The 18,108-nt window shown below is 42.7% G+C and overlaps 1 protein-coding gene across 12 annotated transcripts in view; it reads right to left on the bottom strand.

Annotated features, from left to right (window-relative positions):
* NFIA (nuclear factor I A) overlaps positions 1-18,108 on the bottom strand; it is a 360,965-nt gene that overhangs the window by 92,006 nt on the left and 250,851 nt on the right. For all 12 annotated transcript variants that reach the window (XM_030034253.2, XM_030034252.2, XM_030034251.2 and 9 more), the window contains exon 4: positions 1,492-1,566. In XM_030034253.2, coding sequence (XP_029890113.1) covers positions 1,492-1,566 — 75 coding nt within the window. The remainder of the gene's footprint in view (positions 1-1,491; positions 1,567-18,108) is intronic.

Below are 18,108 nucleotides of genomic sequence, written 5' to 3'. Positions count from 1 at the left end.
GTGCTAGAGAGATTGGTTACAAACCCTAAGGTTTTAGAGAGGAATGTAGTTGCGTAGTTGAGTGGTTCACCTGGAGCAGTGGCAATTGGTGACAATGTGATGTTACTGCACAACTCTACACCAGCCGCAGAAAAGATCCCCAAAGGACTGGTACCTATGGCCCTGGCTTACCAGCAGTCTCTCTGCAAGAAACTGTCCATACTCTCTCCTTGGACTATCTGGATTATGTCATAGCAAAATACAATCAATGCACCTTTGATCAATGGAACAGGGTGGTGACAGGTACTCTTAATTCAGAGTTGTTAGTGAGTATTGACAAGCCTGTAATGATCATGCTGCAGTGTGTCATTCATGCTGGGGGCATTAGCATTCTTTAAAGGTCAAAAAACAAATCCCTCTAGAAGACAGAATTCCATACAGTTAATGGAAAATGCAGGCCTTGCGAAGTCAAGATGTATGCCTCTGCGCAAGTCTTGGAGCGAGTCCAGAGGAGGGCCACAAAGATGATCAGGGGGCTGGAGCACCTCTCCTATGAAGACAGGCTGAGAGGGGAGTTGGGATTGTTCAGCCTGGAGAAGAGAAGGTTCTGGAAAGACCTTAGGGCAGCCTTCCAGTACCTAAAGGGGGCCTACAAGAAAGCTAGAGAGGGACTTTTTACAAGGGCATGTAGTGATAGGACAAGGGGTAATGGCTTTGAACTGAGAGAGGTTAGATTTAAATTAGATATAAAGAAGAAGTTCTTCACTGTGAGGGTGGTGAGGCACTGGAACAGGTTGCCCAGGGAGGTTGTGGATGCCCCATCCCTGGAGGTGTCCAAGGCCAGGTTGGATGGGGCTTTGAGCAACCTGGTCTAGCAGAAAGTGTCCCTGCCCATGGTAGGGGGGTTGGAACTAGATGATCTTTAAGGTCCCTTCCAACCCAAACCATTTTATGATTCTATGATTCAATGAACTGAGGTTATCAGAGCTGAAGTTGGTACAGTTGTTGGCATTATTAATGAGTTCATCAATTTGCAGGTGTAGAAACACATGTACGCATGGCACGGATGAACACTGTAATTCTTACGTAAAAGTGGCATAAGAAAATTTCCAGGTTTATGTGCACAGATCATGTCATTTCCAGAGGTATGGTTAAAATACAGTCCTTGGATCCTGCAAGGGATCTACTGGATAAGCAGACCTCTGTAGGCTTTTATCTGCACTCTGATACAGAGTCTGCCCACTTTCAGCTGGGTACCAGACAAGCTTATCAACTTGCACATGCAAGTTTGCAGAATTAAAATTTTTTCATTTACTTTAAAAAATTATGCTATTTTCTTTTCCCATGTTAAAAGATGTGGCACACAAACACTGCCCACTGATGAGAAGTGGGGAGAAGAGACTCTCAATTTTCAAGACACTGTTTCTGAATTGGGGAAGGGGCACGATAAGAATCAAAGAAAAAAACTGGGATTGCAGAAACCACATAAACTGGCCACAAAATGATACTTACTTTGTGAGACTCTTACTAGCTCAGTCACACTGAAAACACCTGATGTGACAAAACTGTCCTGGAAGCCCAAATGTCCTACAAAACAAACAGAGTGAGAGAACTGCGATTAGCTTTAAGCATTTAATGACAGTATTCTCAAGTACTTTACTTTCATTTAGACTTAAAATGTGACATCTAATTTCCCACTTAGCAGTAATTATTGTTTATGTAGGTGGGTAACTAGTCATACAGCTATGTAGGCTGCTTTGTGGTTTCTATCTAGAGGTTAGGAAAGCTAACATGACACATCAGCAGGGAGATTTTTACATGTTAAAGCATCTCAACAGGAAATCTGAAACAAAAGAGGACTATTTTAATAAACGGTTACCTTGGATGACCCCTAATGACTTCACAATTGAAATGAAAATACTGTACCTAGGAAACAGACAGGACAGCTAAGTTCCATAATCGTTTTAAACATTATTCTCTAAAGAAACATCTGATCAGGATTATCTACCCATTCATTCAAACAAAACAAGATTTAAAGATGTACTCTTCATTTTTCTAAGGTTACGTTAGGGAAATCTTAAAATAGCAGCTGGATAAAAAAAATTAAATGAATGTCTTTCCCACAAAAAAAAAAAAAAAGAATTCTAACATTTAAAACTAGCTTTTGAAAAGAAAAATAAATCTCTGCAGAAGAAAAGTATTAACTTTGAGCTTTGGACTGTCTTTAGGAACCAAGGCATACGCTTCCACGCTGGCCTCCCTTGTGCAAGGAATGCCTCTACACTTGGTATCAAAATGTTATTACACTTTACATAACAGTATTTTCCTTCTTCCCTGAAAACATGCCTACCACCAAATGTTCATTTAATTTTCACGGGTATGATCAATTACAAAAGGAGCAGCTTTTGGGCTGCAACCCAGTGTAAGTGTGTGGAGTGGGATACAGCAGTTCACGCGGGACATAGCTGGACTTCAATTAGAGGTCTGCAGTTAGTCGGCCAGACTGACATCCTGCTTTTGAAATCAGGGTCAAAGGAGAAATCTCAGGATAAAGAGATTATTAAAAGAACTGTAAAGTCCTACTTGTCCACAGGATAAGTGGCATACCTTTTTAGGTTGTCCTACTTAGAGTCACTGATTCCAACGCACGCACACGTATATTATTGAATGTTTTGCAGGGGCACCATCTGCTCCGTTGTTAATTGTTTGCCAGATTCTGTACAATTTCCCTACGTTCGGTATATGGCACTGTACCCCACACTCATCCTGGCAGTACCTGTGCACCTTCCTCTAATGACCAGAGCAACAGGACTAATGCAAGCTGCATATTTGTTCTCCTGGCTTTCTTTTGGGGTTGTTATAAAAACCCCAACATATCCCATGGCCATTTCTACCTGCAGAATGGGAAGTAAAAGAAATACATCTTGTGTGCAGGACTACAGAGGGTGACATGTCAGGGAACGTGTCAGGGAAAGGTTTGGGAGAGATCTGGAGGGAGGTCAGCCATTCACCTCCAGCCAAGATCTCAGCGAATTCTGCTCCTGCACAGAAGAACTACCCTGTTTCTGTGAGGCTCCTACAATGCCAGATGAACGCAGTCGCTAAGCTAACAGACTCGAGACAAGTTTCTACATCAGGCATGTTTTTATACTTCAGCAATAATGATGAGTTTTCAAACTGTGTATATGTATATCTTTGGGCATCCTTGTGTATGTGTGTATACATATGTATTATGTACACAAACATATAAATATACACAAATCTGTCATGCTCCAGCTGTAGATAAATGTACCATAAAATATTGAAATTGATGCTGAAATTCAACACAAACAAATTCCTCAATCTGCAAACAAGGTTTTTATTTACATCAAGAGAATAAATTTTTCTCTACTTCAAATGAAAAAATGTTCTTACAAGCTTTTATTTTTCCTTATTTTCAACTTAGAAATAGCTCTCAGATAATTGTAAATGCTTTTGCCTGATCTGCTTTGTATTTTACCATAATAAAGGTGATGACTACATCATTCTGCTTTTTAGAAATGGTTGCTGGCCATACACAATGTTTGTTCATTGACAATTTCCCAAGTATTTTTAATATGAAAATCTACTTTTCATATGCTGCAGCAGACCTGCCTATTGAATTAAATGATCTGTGAATTAAAAATAATTCTCTTAGGTCTTCACTGAAACCACTCATGTGCCTAAAATTAAGCATATGCTTAAGTGCCTTGCTGGATCAGGGCCAGGACGCTTACTACTCCGCAGAGCCCTTCGTAGGGAAGCCAGTCTATGCTATATAACTTCTCATACTGTGCTCATCATGGCAGTATCTGAGCAACTTCCAGAAGTGCATTCAGCAATGCTACGAACATCTGTCACGTGTTGTTTTTTCACAGTGCACCATACTGGCTCTGCTCTGGTGTCCACTTCCACCTGCATTTCTCAGGCAGGTTCCTATCGCACTAAGAGTGAAGGTGAAATTTAAATATTGAAGTAAAAAACAAATCACAGCTATGGTAGGATATCGGGTTGATTTTTTAAGGGAAAGTCTACAGGCCTTTGTAATCATCCAATAAAAACGTGATTGTCCCACGGCTAACCACGTTACCTTAGCCTAGCAAACACAGATAAAACCAGAAAAGAAAATGCCGTAGAATGGTTTTAAATACATTCTAGCTTTCAGGGTCCCGCAGGGCATGACAACAGTTGAATAAGTTATTTCTTTAAGTGTTAATAAGTGCTAATTTCTTTATTCTTATTTTGCTGGGTATACTTGAAATGTCCACTTACTTCTGTAGGAACATTTCTTATGCGTGTACATGTAATAGTAATCATTAAACAACAGCACGTCAATGAGAGTGATTAGATTTTCATCCTTCAAGACTGAAAATAAACATTTCACAAATGAAAGGTGAATTTCACAATTCTCCAATTTGTTATTTACTTATAAACATTAGGAAATCAGGGGCTCGTCTCGCCAATCATTAATAATATCTTGATACCCATAAAAGCAATGCCCTTGGCTTAGAGTTGTATCTTGAACTCATTTCGATGCATGGTTGGTCTGTGAATTTGCAGTTCAGTAGAACTCTGTGAAAATTTAAAGGTTTGCCTGGATGGTTCAGATAGTAAAATCCAGGCCTAAGACTGTAGCTTTTGCTGAGCTGTGATAACCGTGCAACAAGAAAATGAGAGAAATAGGACAAAGAAGCTAGACATGTAAAAGAAGAGTGACTGGGAAATACCAGGATTGACAAAATATGTGAAGTAAACATTTTGCGCCTATTAACAGGGGTCAAAATGCAAAAATATATCAATTTGGCTGTTCCACTTAATTTTGAATGAGAAAAAAATAGGTAAAGTCAAGCAATTACATATGCAGATGTTAGCATTAACGAGCTCCTTTACTGAAAAGATGATTAAACATCTTGAAAGCTTGCAAGATTTACTTTTCATACGGCACTTTACTGAAATACGTGCACTGTGATCCTTTTGCTAAATATCCCAAAGATAGGACACTAAAATTGCTGTATATGATTGGGTTATCTCCACAGCTTTGTGCGACAGTCACATTTTGGTAGTAAAGCAGGTGTTCAAAATGAGGATGAGAGAATTTTTACTCACTTTATAAAAAACTAACAGAGCTCATTCACTGAAATTCTGGGTATAAATTAAGACACCTGGCTAGCCAAGGCAGGCCCTGACTCAGCAAAGCAGTTGGAGCACGTGCTTAATTTTAATCACATGCTTGACTAAAGCACATGCTTATTTGCCCTGCCAAATAAAGATGGGCTGACAAAGTTAAGCAGGCATTTAAATATATTGTTGAATCATTCCTTCAACCCAAGTCTAGGTTCAGCTAGGAGTTAGCTCATTACACAAGACCTCACTTTGGCTCATGAGGATGATGGTTTTTCCCCCAAGGGGGAAAAAAAACCCAGGCTAATCAGACCAAATTGAATAAAGCAGATCAGGATACTAACTAATAAATAATATGCCATTACCCAATCACACATTTGGTATAGCATACAAATGCGATGCAACACTATCGTAACCAAGTACCACATGAAAAACATCTTTCCATAACTTGATGACTGCTTTAATTGGGGAGAAAATTCATAATGCCATTTACATATTCTTCTTTTAGATCCCAGTAAAGAAGCCAGAAGAAAAGGCTTGAATGCTGGAGCCTAATTCTGATCTCAAAGAAGTTTTAAACAAGTCTTTCTACACTGATCAAACAGAGTTTCACCTAATTTTCTCCTAATTTACACTGGCAGAGGAGAAATCAGGATTAGGACTTGTTGTCTAATGCTATTTGTTTTGAATTATTAAGCAAACATTCCTATTTCAATGAGTAAACGTGTACAAAGGCAACTAACCTTCGTCCTAAAATCTAGTTTACAGGGAGAGTATTGTCTGCTTTCCCAATTAATGCTGTAAAAAGGAGTCTCAGACGTTGAGCTACCAATCAAGAGCTTGTGTTGTAGCTTGAGAAAATCATGACTGATGCAATTACTTTTATGTAGAAAGTCTGAATATGGTCTATAGGTTAAAGTTCATCGGGTTGTTGTTCCTTAATTGAATATCAGAAGATGTTTTCAAGGTGCTCAAGGTATTATTGTTATTTAATTAGCAGGCTTCCTTGTGTAATCCAACAGTATTATTTTTATTATAAAATAGTTAGATTGCACCATAAATATACAAGGTATTTTCTAAACAGAGATACAGCCGGTTTCCTGAAATCCAAGCTTAAATAAAACCGGGAAAGAGTTACTCCTTTGAAGATGAAAAATTCCAAACCCAGTTATTTCTCTTCCACTGCAGTCTGAGTGACAATGTATTAAGCTTTGGAAAACAGCTTTTTGGGAGACACTGATTCCTTTTCAGTGTTTTGAAATTACACAAGTCCCCCGAAGCTGGCACTGAAGCCATTTCTAAAGCCTTTTTCATGTTCAGCATCTCACTATACATAGTCATCTTAAAACCTTAAAATAGTAATAATCAATTAGGGTCTCAAGCCTATTATCTTAACCAAATGCCCGATTAAAAGAAAAGCCCTCTCTGCTCAAAGTGCAACTTGATTCCTTCTGGTTTTATCCTCTATCTAGATAATCCCATGTTTCACAAACAATGTGGAGCAATAATATTGATTAGAAAATTAACATCTATATCACACAGCACATGGAGGCCTTGAGAGAGGGGATGCTATCAGAGGGAACCCGGATCACCCCGAGGACTCCCAAAAGATTAGCTATTCCACGTCTGCACTGGCTGAGGAGGATGGGAGTGACGGAGTCTGTCCTAATCTGCGTTCTCTAGCAAAACGGAAAGGACAGAATATGCACGCTTCAGTCAAGACCTTCGTAACACTTACACTCTGCTTAATTGGAAGGTGAGTTTATTAAGCCTGGGCTGACCCAGCTGAGGCAGCCCACGACTGCATTCCCTTGCAGAAGCACATCCCTCTGCACAGACACAGGGTCCTGCAGGCAAGTCTGGCACAGCGGCCGCGTGCCATGTGGACGCGCGGGGAGGAAGGTGCACCTCACTTCTGGGAAGTGTCCACTTCCACGGCAAGTGTGGGTGACCGGGGGGGAGCTCCCCGGGCTGAGACCAGCCACTGCCCAAGCACTTGTACCTGCTCACCCTGCCCGGGGCAACAGCAGTAGCTCTCTGCTGCCAAGAGATGCTTGGTCACTATCCCACGCTGGAAATGGAAAGCTAGATCCATGGGGCCAAACTGCATACGCTAACTTTGTGTCTAAAAAAAAAAATGTGGAGATTGAAGACACCATCTATCCCAGCCGCAATACTCTGTCCAAGTGAATGTCTCTCCTATTCCGATGGAAGACAGCACAAGGGAGCCGTACACAGGCCTGAATATTGCACGTAGCTGTAACGAAATCTGCATTTACCAACAGACCCCAAATACCGATCTCCAGAGCTGGCACAATGGCCTCATTTTAATTGCTTTGTACAAAATGCATTCCTCAAATTTGTAAATGATAAACCTTGAATGGTAAATTAGACTGCATTTTTAATTCATGGACTTCTTATGGAAGAGTTAAGGAAGATATTATACGTTAAAGGTGATACAGAAACCTCTCTTGTTCCCTGACAAATGCTCCCACTTCTATTTCGGCTTGTTATTTCCAATTTAATTTTAATGCCACAGCAATAGCTCACCTTGGACAAATTACACATTTTCTTATGAAATAACTGCTGGGCCGCACGTCACGTACGCCGTTATTCTCTCCGGCTCGCCTACCTGCCTTTGGCTGAGGTTTTAAGAAGCACCAGAACTTTCTTTGTGGCCCATAGCAGGATGGATTAGACCGTCCAGGGCATGTCGTGTTAGTACAATAGAGAAACACTTTTAAGACTTTAAAGTCATGTAATACAATTCTAGGCTGGATCTTTCTTGTTAAAAAAAGTAGAATGGGAGTGATTGAAAGAGAAAAGGGCCAATATTTGACAACAGAAATCAGCATAACCTCCTAACAGCGGCAGTCATGGATGACTGCCCTTTGACCCGGGGAGATTATGTGGGATTTCAATGACAACAGCTGGAAGTGAGCATGTGAGAATAGAGAACACAGATCTGAGGCCTCCTACAAAAGACTGCACAATCCCTGCCCAGATCTGAGTGTTGATTAGAAATTGTTTCCTGGTCCTGGCTTAATAGAGTGTGATAATGAAAGTTTTGTTAACCCTTCACAATATGCAAAACCATTGGTAAATGATTTGCCATTTTGGTTTTTAGCTAAAAAGCCTGTATCTAGCAGACGGTAAAATTGTGAAGTGCTGCTAGTTTTCGTGGGTGCGCTTCTGGTAGCAGTGCTCGAGTTCAGCTCCGTTTCCATACAGTTTGTATACTCTCGGTGGCCATCGGGAATCAACATCTGAAGGTGCTGGGAGGTGGCTGGGAGAAAGGACTCTCACGCCGTCACTAGGGAATCCACCCGACCCACCACGATGGGCTTTCTCCAGAGGTGAATCAGAACAGAAATACACATGTAATGTCTCACCGTGCATTGCCTTTCATGCTCACGGCATTTTAGAATCTAATAATAACAATGCCTAATTATTATTTCAATATGTATCATATTGAGCTCCAGAGTCTGGGTTGCAAATTAACAAACGTGGAGAAGAGCAAAGGTGGTATCAGGCTGGCTGTGTCACCAACAGTCTGATCCTGCATGGATCCACAGCAGCTTCAGCTCTTAGGAGATTCAGCTCATTTTGTATTTAAGTGCAGAGATAGTGGAATTAATGGCAACTTATTACCGCTAATGAACCGATCATAGATTGGAATCAATCATGTCAGGTTTTGTCCAAGTGGAGGGCACAAGGATAGTTCCTTTCTCTTGAAGACAAAGGTCTTCGTGAAACACTGAAAGCCCTTCAAGTTCATGTTAAGGACCTTGTGCAATGGAAACCATTCCAAGATCTAAGAAGTGTGGTGTGGTTTTTAGTTTCTGATGACTCCTAACATTTTAGGGTACTTTTTGGTACTCACGTGGGTGAGAAATCAGTTAAATACAGTTTTTTGATATCATGATAAAAATTCAGAATCTCCCTTTCTACCCTATACCCAATTTGATAAATAAATTACATTAATACCGACAGGGGCCTATAGCTTGAAAAACAACAGATGTCTTAAATTAGCATATTTCTGTTTCAGGTCCTCAATCCAAAAAGCAAATATTAAAGAAAAGAAGAAAAATCATTATAAATGGTCATACTCATTTGGCAGCTTATAAAATAATGTGCCTCCTCAAAAGCCTTTCGAAGTAAATGAGATGAAATCTACCTTGGGATAATAATTCTGGAATATTTATGGCATCCAACAATAAAAAGAGTAATAAAAAGAAAAGCCTGCCTCCCTGAAAATAATAATATGAAGGAGTTATTTATCTTCATATTTTCATATCAACCCTGGTTACAAGAGCAATGACAGCTGTGATCTCCAAGGTCTGCGGTGATACTGCCAGTTCGGCTTCACAGTTCAAAGCATGACTCAGTGTCCAAATGAGCCCAGAGAAACCACCCGGTTTCCCTGAGCCACCCAGGGATGCTGATGGCATGTGCTGCTGCAGGGCGCTCCCCGGGCTGCCAGCCACGGGCACCCACCCACCCTCTCACGCTTGCAGGCGAGTGATAAATACGGGCACCGGAGGGGGAGATACGAGAAAATGGGTACTGCCGTCCCTGTTCCTTTCCCCCTGCAAGGGCTTTTGAAAATGAAAGCCCCAACGTCACGAGCTAGGCATCGCGTTAACCTCAGGACCCCCCCAAGAGAGCTGAAAAACCTCCTAGAGAGAATAATGTAAGGATAATTTCTTTTTAGCTGGTCATTTTTTGATGCCAGCATCATATTTCTGGTACAGCCTGAAAACATCGCTTTCTACAACTCGTTTGTCTGGAGCAGATCGCACACGCTCCATCAACTGTCCTTGCTCCTCTTACTCCTCCTCATCAAGTACCAACTGAAATTTTGCCTCCTGAATTTTGTCCACTGACTTCTAGGAAGCTGCTGGCAGACGTAAGGGCTTGTAGGAGCCGATGCTGGGGCTGCATGCCCTAAGCGTGACATGTAGCCACGTTCTGGTCTTCACACCGATGGAGCATGCCTCGGTACACACGGAGTTTACTTGGGTTTACACTACTTCAATTTAGAATTTAGCTACAGTATTAATGCCGTAAATATTATTGTTGATACTGTGTGAAGAACATCAGTGTGAAAATCAATGTAAGGATATTTAAAAACTGGTGTGGAATACTTAGGTATTCAGACTAATCATGGACTGAAATAAGCACATTTGTTTCAAATCCTGTTTATAGCACTGCAGCCCCTCCCTCCTTTAAATCTTCCTCTTAACCATAGTGATGTTTATTGAATACCTGTCATTTCTCCAGCAGCATGTGCCAACAGCGGCTCACCAGTGCCAGGCTGCATGAAAACCCTTCTGTCTCCTATTCTCCAAGGGGCTCCCTTAGATCAACTACTCACCATACCCAATACACTGAAACCCATAAATTTGCAGATACTGCAGTCAAAATTCTTAACAGGAAAGTGCACCCATTTTGCCCAGTGTAGCATACTGAAATATCACATGGTGAGAAGCATTTCTCACCATGTGTAAACTGTCAATTTGATTTGAAATTAAAATTTTTGATTAACATGAGCATTTCTGAGCCTCCCGCTGGCAGCAGCCCTATTGCTGAAAAGTGACATGATTTGTGACACACATGCTGTACAGAAGCCCCATGCCAGCAATTGTTAAACCCATTTTCATTCTGCTTTAATACGGTATGACACTCAGGAAAATAATTTTAATATTTAGGAGAAAGAGGGTAAGGGCTTAAGGACTGAAGTCCTTTATGGGTGTAAAGCAGGATTAGAGCAGCACGAAAAAACGGCATGGAGGTCTCCCCGTCTCACAAGTCATGTCTCTTTTCAGCAAAAGGAACCATCTGCAGGAGGCTAAGAAAGGTCCATGGTGAAGCACAAAGCCTTCTTTTAAATCCAGTTGATATTTCAAACACAGCATGAGGTACTTTCCACCTATGAATGCCGAGATGCTTGTGCATGGGGAAATGCTTGCAACTTCAATAATTAAACCCTCTCATACGGGAGGTAGGATTTTTTGGTTTCCACAGTGGTCTGTTATTTTTCCATGTTTATCATTTCCCCAGAAGTATCAGTGGTCACTGGAGATACTAATATTTATACGGTAAATTACTTATGAAAGAGGAAAGTTTTGTGACTATTAAGACTTTTAAGTCCAGGAATCTACCTCTTCATCAGGGTGGTGGGAAGATTTTTGTTAGTTTAAACGGCTACCAAGTGAACACAAGAAACGGGACACTTTTGTGGCGACAGATTTTAAGGCTATGATATACGCACGCAGAAGACAAAAGTTCAGTGGGGATTTTTATAAACGTAAGCCTGTGTCACTGTTGCAAGCTGCTGACTCAACTGTGTCACCTGCGTATTTCTCAGAGTGGATCATTTTTTTTCCAGTAACATCATGTTCTGAGGAAGTTTATCATGAAACAAGTATCACGAACAGTCATTCTGAGCAGCAGAACAGCTTTGATAAGTGTCGACACGCATCTGACTTTTCTTTGAGCTCCTAACACTATTCATCACGTTTAACACTCAGCTCTGCTGGACTCTCTGTTCCTAGTAAACACAGAGGGATTTCTAATTGCCATAATACAGCAAGTTAAAAAAAATGTAGTATTTTAAAAATAATTTTAGATGGTGAAATGAAACACCAGGATGATTCAGATGCCCTGGAAGTATTCAGTCCTGAACATAAAGCCGTGGGCTCATTTATGTTAATAACAGCGCTTGAGAATTCAATCTGCATGAAAAACACAGTCCTCAATAAAGCCATGATATATAGTTATTATAAGTACGCAGGTTCTTTTAAATAAGTCTTAAGTTTAAATAAGCGTTGTGTGTAAATATCTAGTTTTAATTAGTATATTGCCAAGAAATTATACAACTAGACTCAGCAATGCTGTAATTATTTTAGGATCAATAAAACCCTCCCTCAGCTGGTCGTAGCTAAGTGTACCCTCCAAGGTTACTCTGCAGACATGCTCGGAGCCGAACCAAGGGAGTCTGAAGCCCTGTGGACACAGAATTAGGGGGCTATAAAAAGAGGTGTTGTTTTTTTTTATTTTATTTGCACATTAGTTTATAGTTATAGGAATAATCCACGTATTCAGAGCATGTGGCAGGATTCTCTAGAAAAGCCCAGCGTCCAGGAGGAGCCAGAGGGGCCAGGGTCAGGTGAAGGTGGGCAGCTCTCCTGCTCCGCTTTGCTGGGCAATACGGACACAAACCCTGGTGACTTCATCAGTGATTTCCTCTCATCCTCCCTTCCTAGCGGTGCTCTCTTTTCACACCGAGACACTTTTAAAGGTCTGTGGCTGAACACCACAATAATGGAAGCTGTAGAAATATCTGCTGAAGATTAGATAGCATAAATGTGACGCGAAAATAAGGATACTGGGCATGGAAGCTAAGTCACAAGGATCAGCCAGCTCCAACTTTCCCCACAGGTTTTCCTCTCCCTTCAGAGTTGCTTCTTACACCTCCTCTGCTGACACCACTGGTGAGCAAACTTTAATTCACAATAAACCCCATGCAAATCATGTTATTCTATTTACCTATTGTCCTCTCCATTGTATTGCTTGGAGTTTTCTCTCCAGAAGACTGTTACTCCTCTATTCTCTGTATAGAACAATAATCTCCTAACATTGACAAATTTCAGTCCCAAGTAGGCTGATTTCCACTAGGTTTACATGTTAGTTATCCTTGTGGCTGGGGAGGGAAGAGACTTTCCACTAGTCATGGCACGACAACACACATACAGTCTGTCCTTAACTGTCCACGTTACCGGGCTCATGAAGTTCAGTTGGGGCCACCCTTGGAGATCCCTGCATGGAAGATGGGGGAGTACCTCACGAGCTTTTCTCCAGCAGTACCTGGGCTGTCTCACCTTGGGCAGCAGGGTACCAAGGCAAGTCTCTGGAATAAAGCTTTGATATACTGGTTGCAGAGAAAGCAGAAAGGGATGGGTCTGGAAGCACAGTAATGCTTTTCTAGGGACATGTCAAGCTTGCACAAGACCTAGAGCACAAAACTTGATTTTTATGGATGCAGGTTAGGCCACTGTAGGCAAACACCACGTGTCCAACTTACAACTCCTGTCCAGATGGCAAAGTGACACCCAGTGCAGCATCACCCTGTCCATAGAGGCACTGCATACTGAGGGCTGGGAACTGAAGGGATTGTCCTCACTGCCTGCTAGCAGTGAACAAAGTGCCTCCACTGAGCACAGAATCTCTGGGTGGACACCAAGGTCTGCACCAACTTCCCCTGAGTTATGTAGGACATGTCCAGAGAAGAACAAAAGGGTGGAGTGACTAGCAAAGGCACCGGTGAGTCTCCACAAGGAACATGTCACCCCCTCATCTGCCTCTGACTGACTCCACTGGGAGTGTGAAGATGCACGGGCAAAGTCCTGCACACCCCTATAAGAAACACAACCCCCCCACTGGGTGACCCAGGCTCTCCTGTCTCATAGCCCAGGCTCTGCCAGGTCTCTGCCTCCTCCAGGTATTGAGGAGGAAGCCCCACAGTCTTATCGGCTGACTTCCCAAGGACTGATGCACTTGGGGTTAGGCAGGCAACTACGCTTACAGGCAGCGGTGGAGAACCCACAGTGTATTAGTGGATAATTCCCCCACCCAAGTCCCAAACTAGCAACGTAAGCCCAGTGGGAAGAGACTGCTGGATGTGGAGACCAGCAACAGGCCTCTGCACGATGACTGAGACTCTCTTTCTGTTTTATTCTAAGTTTGTGTTTTGTAGGGCAGGATGCCCTGTCTACATTCCTTTACAGACTAAGAATGGACATTTATTAACAAGTACTTGGGCGGACAGCCCAAAACTCTAGACTCCTGGCCTGGGACTGTACGATAGAGAGGGCCAGTGACCCCTATTTGTGTTTACTGTACTTCTACAGACACATGTTGGTGTGATAGGGGCATTCACTTTCTCAGGTTCAGGCCAAGGTCAGGCCAGAGCATGGACCGAATTTATTTTCTCTGTGTAATCTGCTCAGACTGTAGCCCAAAGAGGGCCTCCGAGTTCACTAATTGTGAGTGTATTGTGAGGGATTCAAGATTAACAAAGTAAACAGAAGGGCCAGACAGGGACCTTCTTAGTCCTCATCTAATTTCATGTGCTTATCCCATGCGTGGCAGATATGGTGGTTCCAGGGGACGTGCCTCAAGGAACTGAGATGACAATGGTGGGACGTCTCACCCCAGGAGGCTGCCTCCGGCAACTTGGACATAGTCTTGGTATAGTGGTGAGGACCTGAGATGAATCTGTTGCTAGAGGTTGGGTTGGTCAGCTGAGCCTGTGCAGTCCTCTTCCCGTGGTAGAAGGCTTGCCTCTCTAGACCCTCTTACTCCTCCCCAGCAGTCACTCTTGTGTGGCATAGTGCGATACACGGAGATGCAGAAATGTGGCCATGGGGTGGAGTCCCTATGTCAAATGCCCTATCTGCATACATTTGGGACAATCTGAAGATACCACAGGGGCTAGAACTTCAAATTTGGACCATGTTTAGCAGCCTGGCTCACCTGACCCGTGACAGCCATCAGGCTTGTTCTAACAGTACTCTGCATGTAAACTATGAGACTTCGTACCGTGACTGACTTTACATGAAAGGCAGATCTTTCGCTGATGAGCAGCAGTCAAGCAGGCAGAAAGAATGAAAATGGAAAAGGAATTCTACTCGCAGGGCCCTTTACATTAAACTAAAGCAACTCAGGTAAAAAGAAAACCTATCCATTATAATGCATAAACATCCATTTCTTCTCTGTTCCTTCTTTGCTTGCATTACTGAAATACAGAAAGAAAGGAGAAAATAATGATGGATGGATTTTGGAAGACTCAGAGTTCAACTCAGGATGGATGTGATCCCAACATTTCAGATTCTTATCTCATCGTAATAGGAATAGCTGAACCTCTCTTGTCTGCAAAATTAGGCAAGACATCCTGTGAGAATGGGCTCTTTTTCACAGCAGTTTAGTCCCCAGACGCATAAAAGAATGAAAACAAGAAATGGAACAGAACATTTTTACTTTTGAATAACGGCTTCATTTGGGCAGTTTAGAACAAAACTTCACTGGAAGAGTTGAGGAGGAAGTTCTTGTTGCCAGTATGCCCATCCCTAGACACATTCTTCCACAGAGAACATAAACACTTCTGTAAAATGATAATTTATCTAAGAAACTCCCATTTTGTAGAAGTCGGGAGAAAAATAGAAAGGGAAGAAAGTACACGTGGGCAGTAGATACACTGTCCACTCTTCTACCCTGAAGAAATCATTCAACCAAGTCAACATGCCCTGCTAGATCCACCTTTGCTCTTGCAGCAAACTCTTTCTTTGCCTACTCTGGCTTTTCAGGATGAGGAGGAGGAGGGTGGGTGACTTCCTCTAGCAGCAGAATCTCAGGTCCAGAACAACTGCAGCATTAACCTGAAACATACTGGCTTTAAACCTCCTTGAGGTTCAACAGAGAGAGATGAATTCCCAGAAGACCCAGTATCTCCACTGATTACAGAGGGAGAGTGAGGATTTTAGGTTCATAGCTGGTGCCTCATTTTAATGCCTAGTGTTAGGCGGGATGAAATCCAAGCCTTAGTCCATTTACCATGTTAGCATAGAGCTGAAAGAAAATTTGCTTTCCTCTCCATATCTTGCCACAGGCAATCTCTCTTGACATGCCATGCTTCTCTATCCTTACATTTATATCCAGCTACTTTTTTTGCTTGTTTGTTTGTTTTTTAAATTCAGAAGACTGTGAAATACAAGTATTGCTGAGTTATCCTTGTGTTCCTGTCCTTCATCTGGTTCATTTGCAGGAGGGAATAATGATCTGTCTCCAAGGTAAATTCATTACCCGGCAGATAATGCCACAGTGTTTCTGCTGCCCATTTCACAGTAAGACATTCTTTTTCAATGATGTTGCATCTCTGTTCTCGTGGGAACAGTTTACGGCTGACATAGCAATAGTAGTAATAACAACTTACATTTATATTGTACACGGGATGATCTTTACTTCTTTCTCCTTCTAACAGTGGACGGCTCCCAGTACTACTGCAAATGCATCCTTCATGGCCATGACAGACAGAAATCTGGATTCACTAATACTGGGCTGCCTCATTCCTCAGCTGTTTGCTCAGGTCGTCATATCCTTTCCAGCCCCTTTTATTATTGCTTTAAATTGAGCTGTGGGCCACTACCATACCCCTGCTCTGAGCCTTCCCCCACAAAAATCTGTGGGGTTCCCCTCCTGCCTCAAAACCACAGCCACCTCAGTCCATCAAGCTGCTGTCCATCCTCTCCTGCTTCCCACCTCTTCCCTTCCTCCTGCAGCTCAAGCTATGGCATGCTCTGCTGTACGATAAAATTGGCTCCCCTCTGTATGGCGTGGGGGACACGGCTAGCTCGCTGCATTCTGCTATTGGAAACTTCCTCAAAGCGAATTCCCTGATTTTTAAGGACTTTGAGATACAACATGTGGGAAAATTGCAGGTGGTCTGCACTGCAAAGCTGGTCAGGTGGGGACACCCTCCCAAACACCAGCAGGTTTTCAGATGGGGATGCAGCTGTCAAAGAGCCTTCTGTTACAGATAAGATTTTAAGAGTAAGGAACTGAAGTAGAAAAATAACAGGGACAGAGGTCTAGATTCTCTGTGAGTGAGTGCTACAAGCTACATAAGTATTCCTCCCTGACGATCGTGGGAGAAGAAATGCCAGCAAAGGTTTTAGCCCACCGCGGTCTGAAAGATGGTCTTGACATCCCTGTGCCTGACTAGTAGGAAACTGCTGGCCCGTACCCTGGCTCACTGCACCACCAAAGCACCGCTTCTCCCTCTGCCACCCAGTGCTCCAGTGGACTGGGGCGGGGGGGCACTGCTGGGGAGTGACGTGGCAGCGAGCCCACGGGAGGGCACACCGCAGCCAGGGGTTGGGGTGCCGGCCATGCGTTCTGCAAAGGCCAGAGAGAGAGAAGAAACCTGTCTGAATTCCCGGTAGCAGCCCTATCATTTTCTTGTGCCTCCTTTTGCCAGTGACAGGAGCGAGGTGCCGGCTCCTCATCCCAGAGTGTGGCTTGCAGCGGATCCCCTTGCTTCAAGTACGAGTGAGGGAGGGTGGGAGGTAATGATTAGAGACACTCTAAAATGATTACATTAATTGAATCTTATGAAAATGGAAAACAATGGCAGCATGTAATAATAAAAACCCACTATAACCACATACATCTCTTGTTTACTAGTAAGTGCTTCACTGACTACAGATTTACTCTGGGGCACAGCAGGAAACTTTTCTCCTTTAAATTTAATCAGCTCTTTTTTGCCCTTCCCCCCCCCTCCCTTTCAGAGAAAAATACCAGCTATCAGATCAGTGTTTCCCATCCACTCCTAAGACTCCTCAGTGCAGTGCCTGGAGGTGATAGTGTGAACTCACTCAAGAATGTGAAGGCATTTTATAAATCATTTGGTTTCAGCAGGAGGGGGAGAAAGGGAGAAGGCAGAGGGATGATATAGTTTACAGCACATAACTCGGCAGTAACTCCCAACTGTCAAACTTCAGCATTTTCTTCAGTTGCAACAGTGGTTAACAAAAAAATGTTAAGACAGCAGACATGAAATGCACATAGTAAGCAGCACATTTAATCAACTGGCACCTTTCTACCACCCCACCACCAAAATCTATCTGGACACTATCACAACCCAGAAAAAAAGTTGTATAGCTGAAGATACGGCACTGATGGGAGAAAAAGGAGCAGAAACGAATAGCATGAACTGCTGTAAACAACCTGCGGCGCCTTTTGTGTGCAAAATAACAATAGCAGAGTTAAAGGAGTATGTTTACAAGTGTGGCTCGCTCGCCTCACCTTCCTCCTGCCCCCTTTTGCCATGCTCACTAAGTTGCTCCTGGGAAAATATTTGTGAACCATTGCAAATAGTCTCCTTCTCACTTTCCAAGAAACGGATCTGGTATTTTTCCATTTCAGTCACAC

The sequence above is a fragment of the Aquila chrysaetos genome, chromosome 12 (assembly GCF_900496995.4).
Source record: "Aquila chrysaetos chrysaetos chromosome 12, bAquChr1.4, whole genome shotgun sequence".
NCBI lineage: Eukaryota > Metazoa > Chordata > Aves > Accipitriformes > Accipitridae > Aquila > Aquila chrysaetos.
The sequence above is the reverse complement of the archived record's forward strand: the minus strand, read 5'-3'. Positions and strand labels throughout refer to the sequence as shown.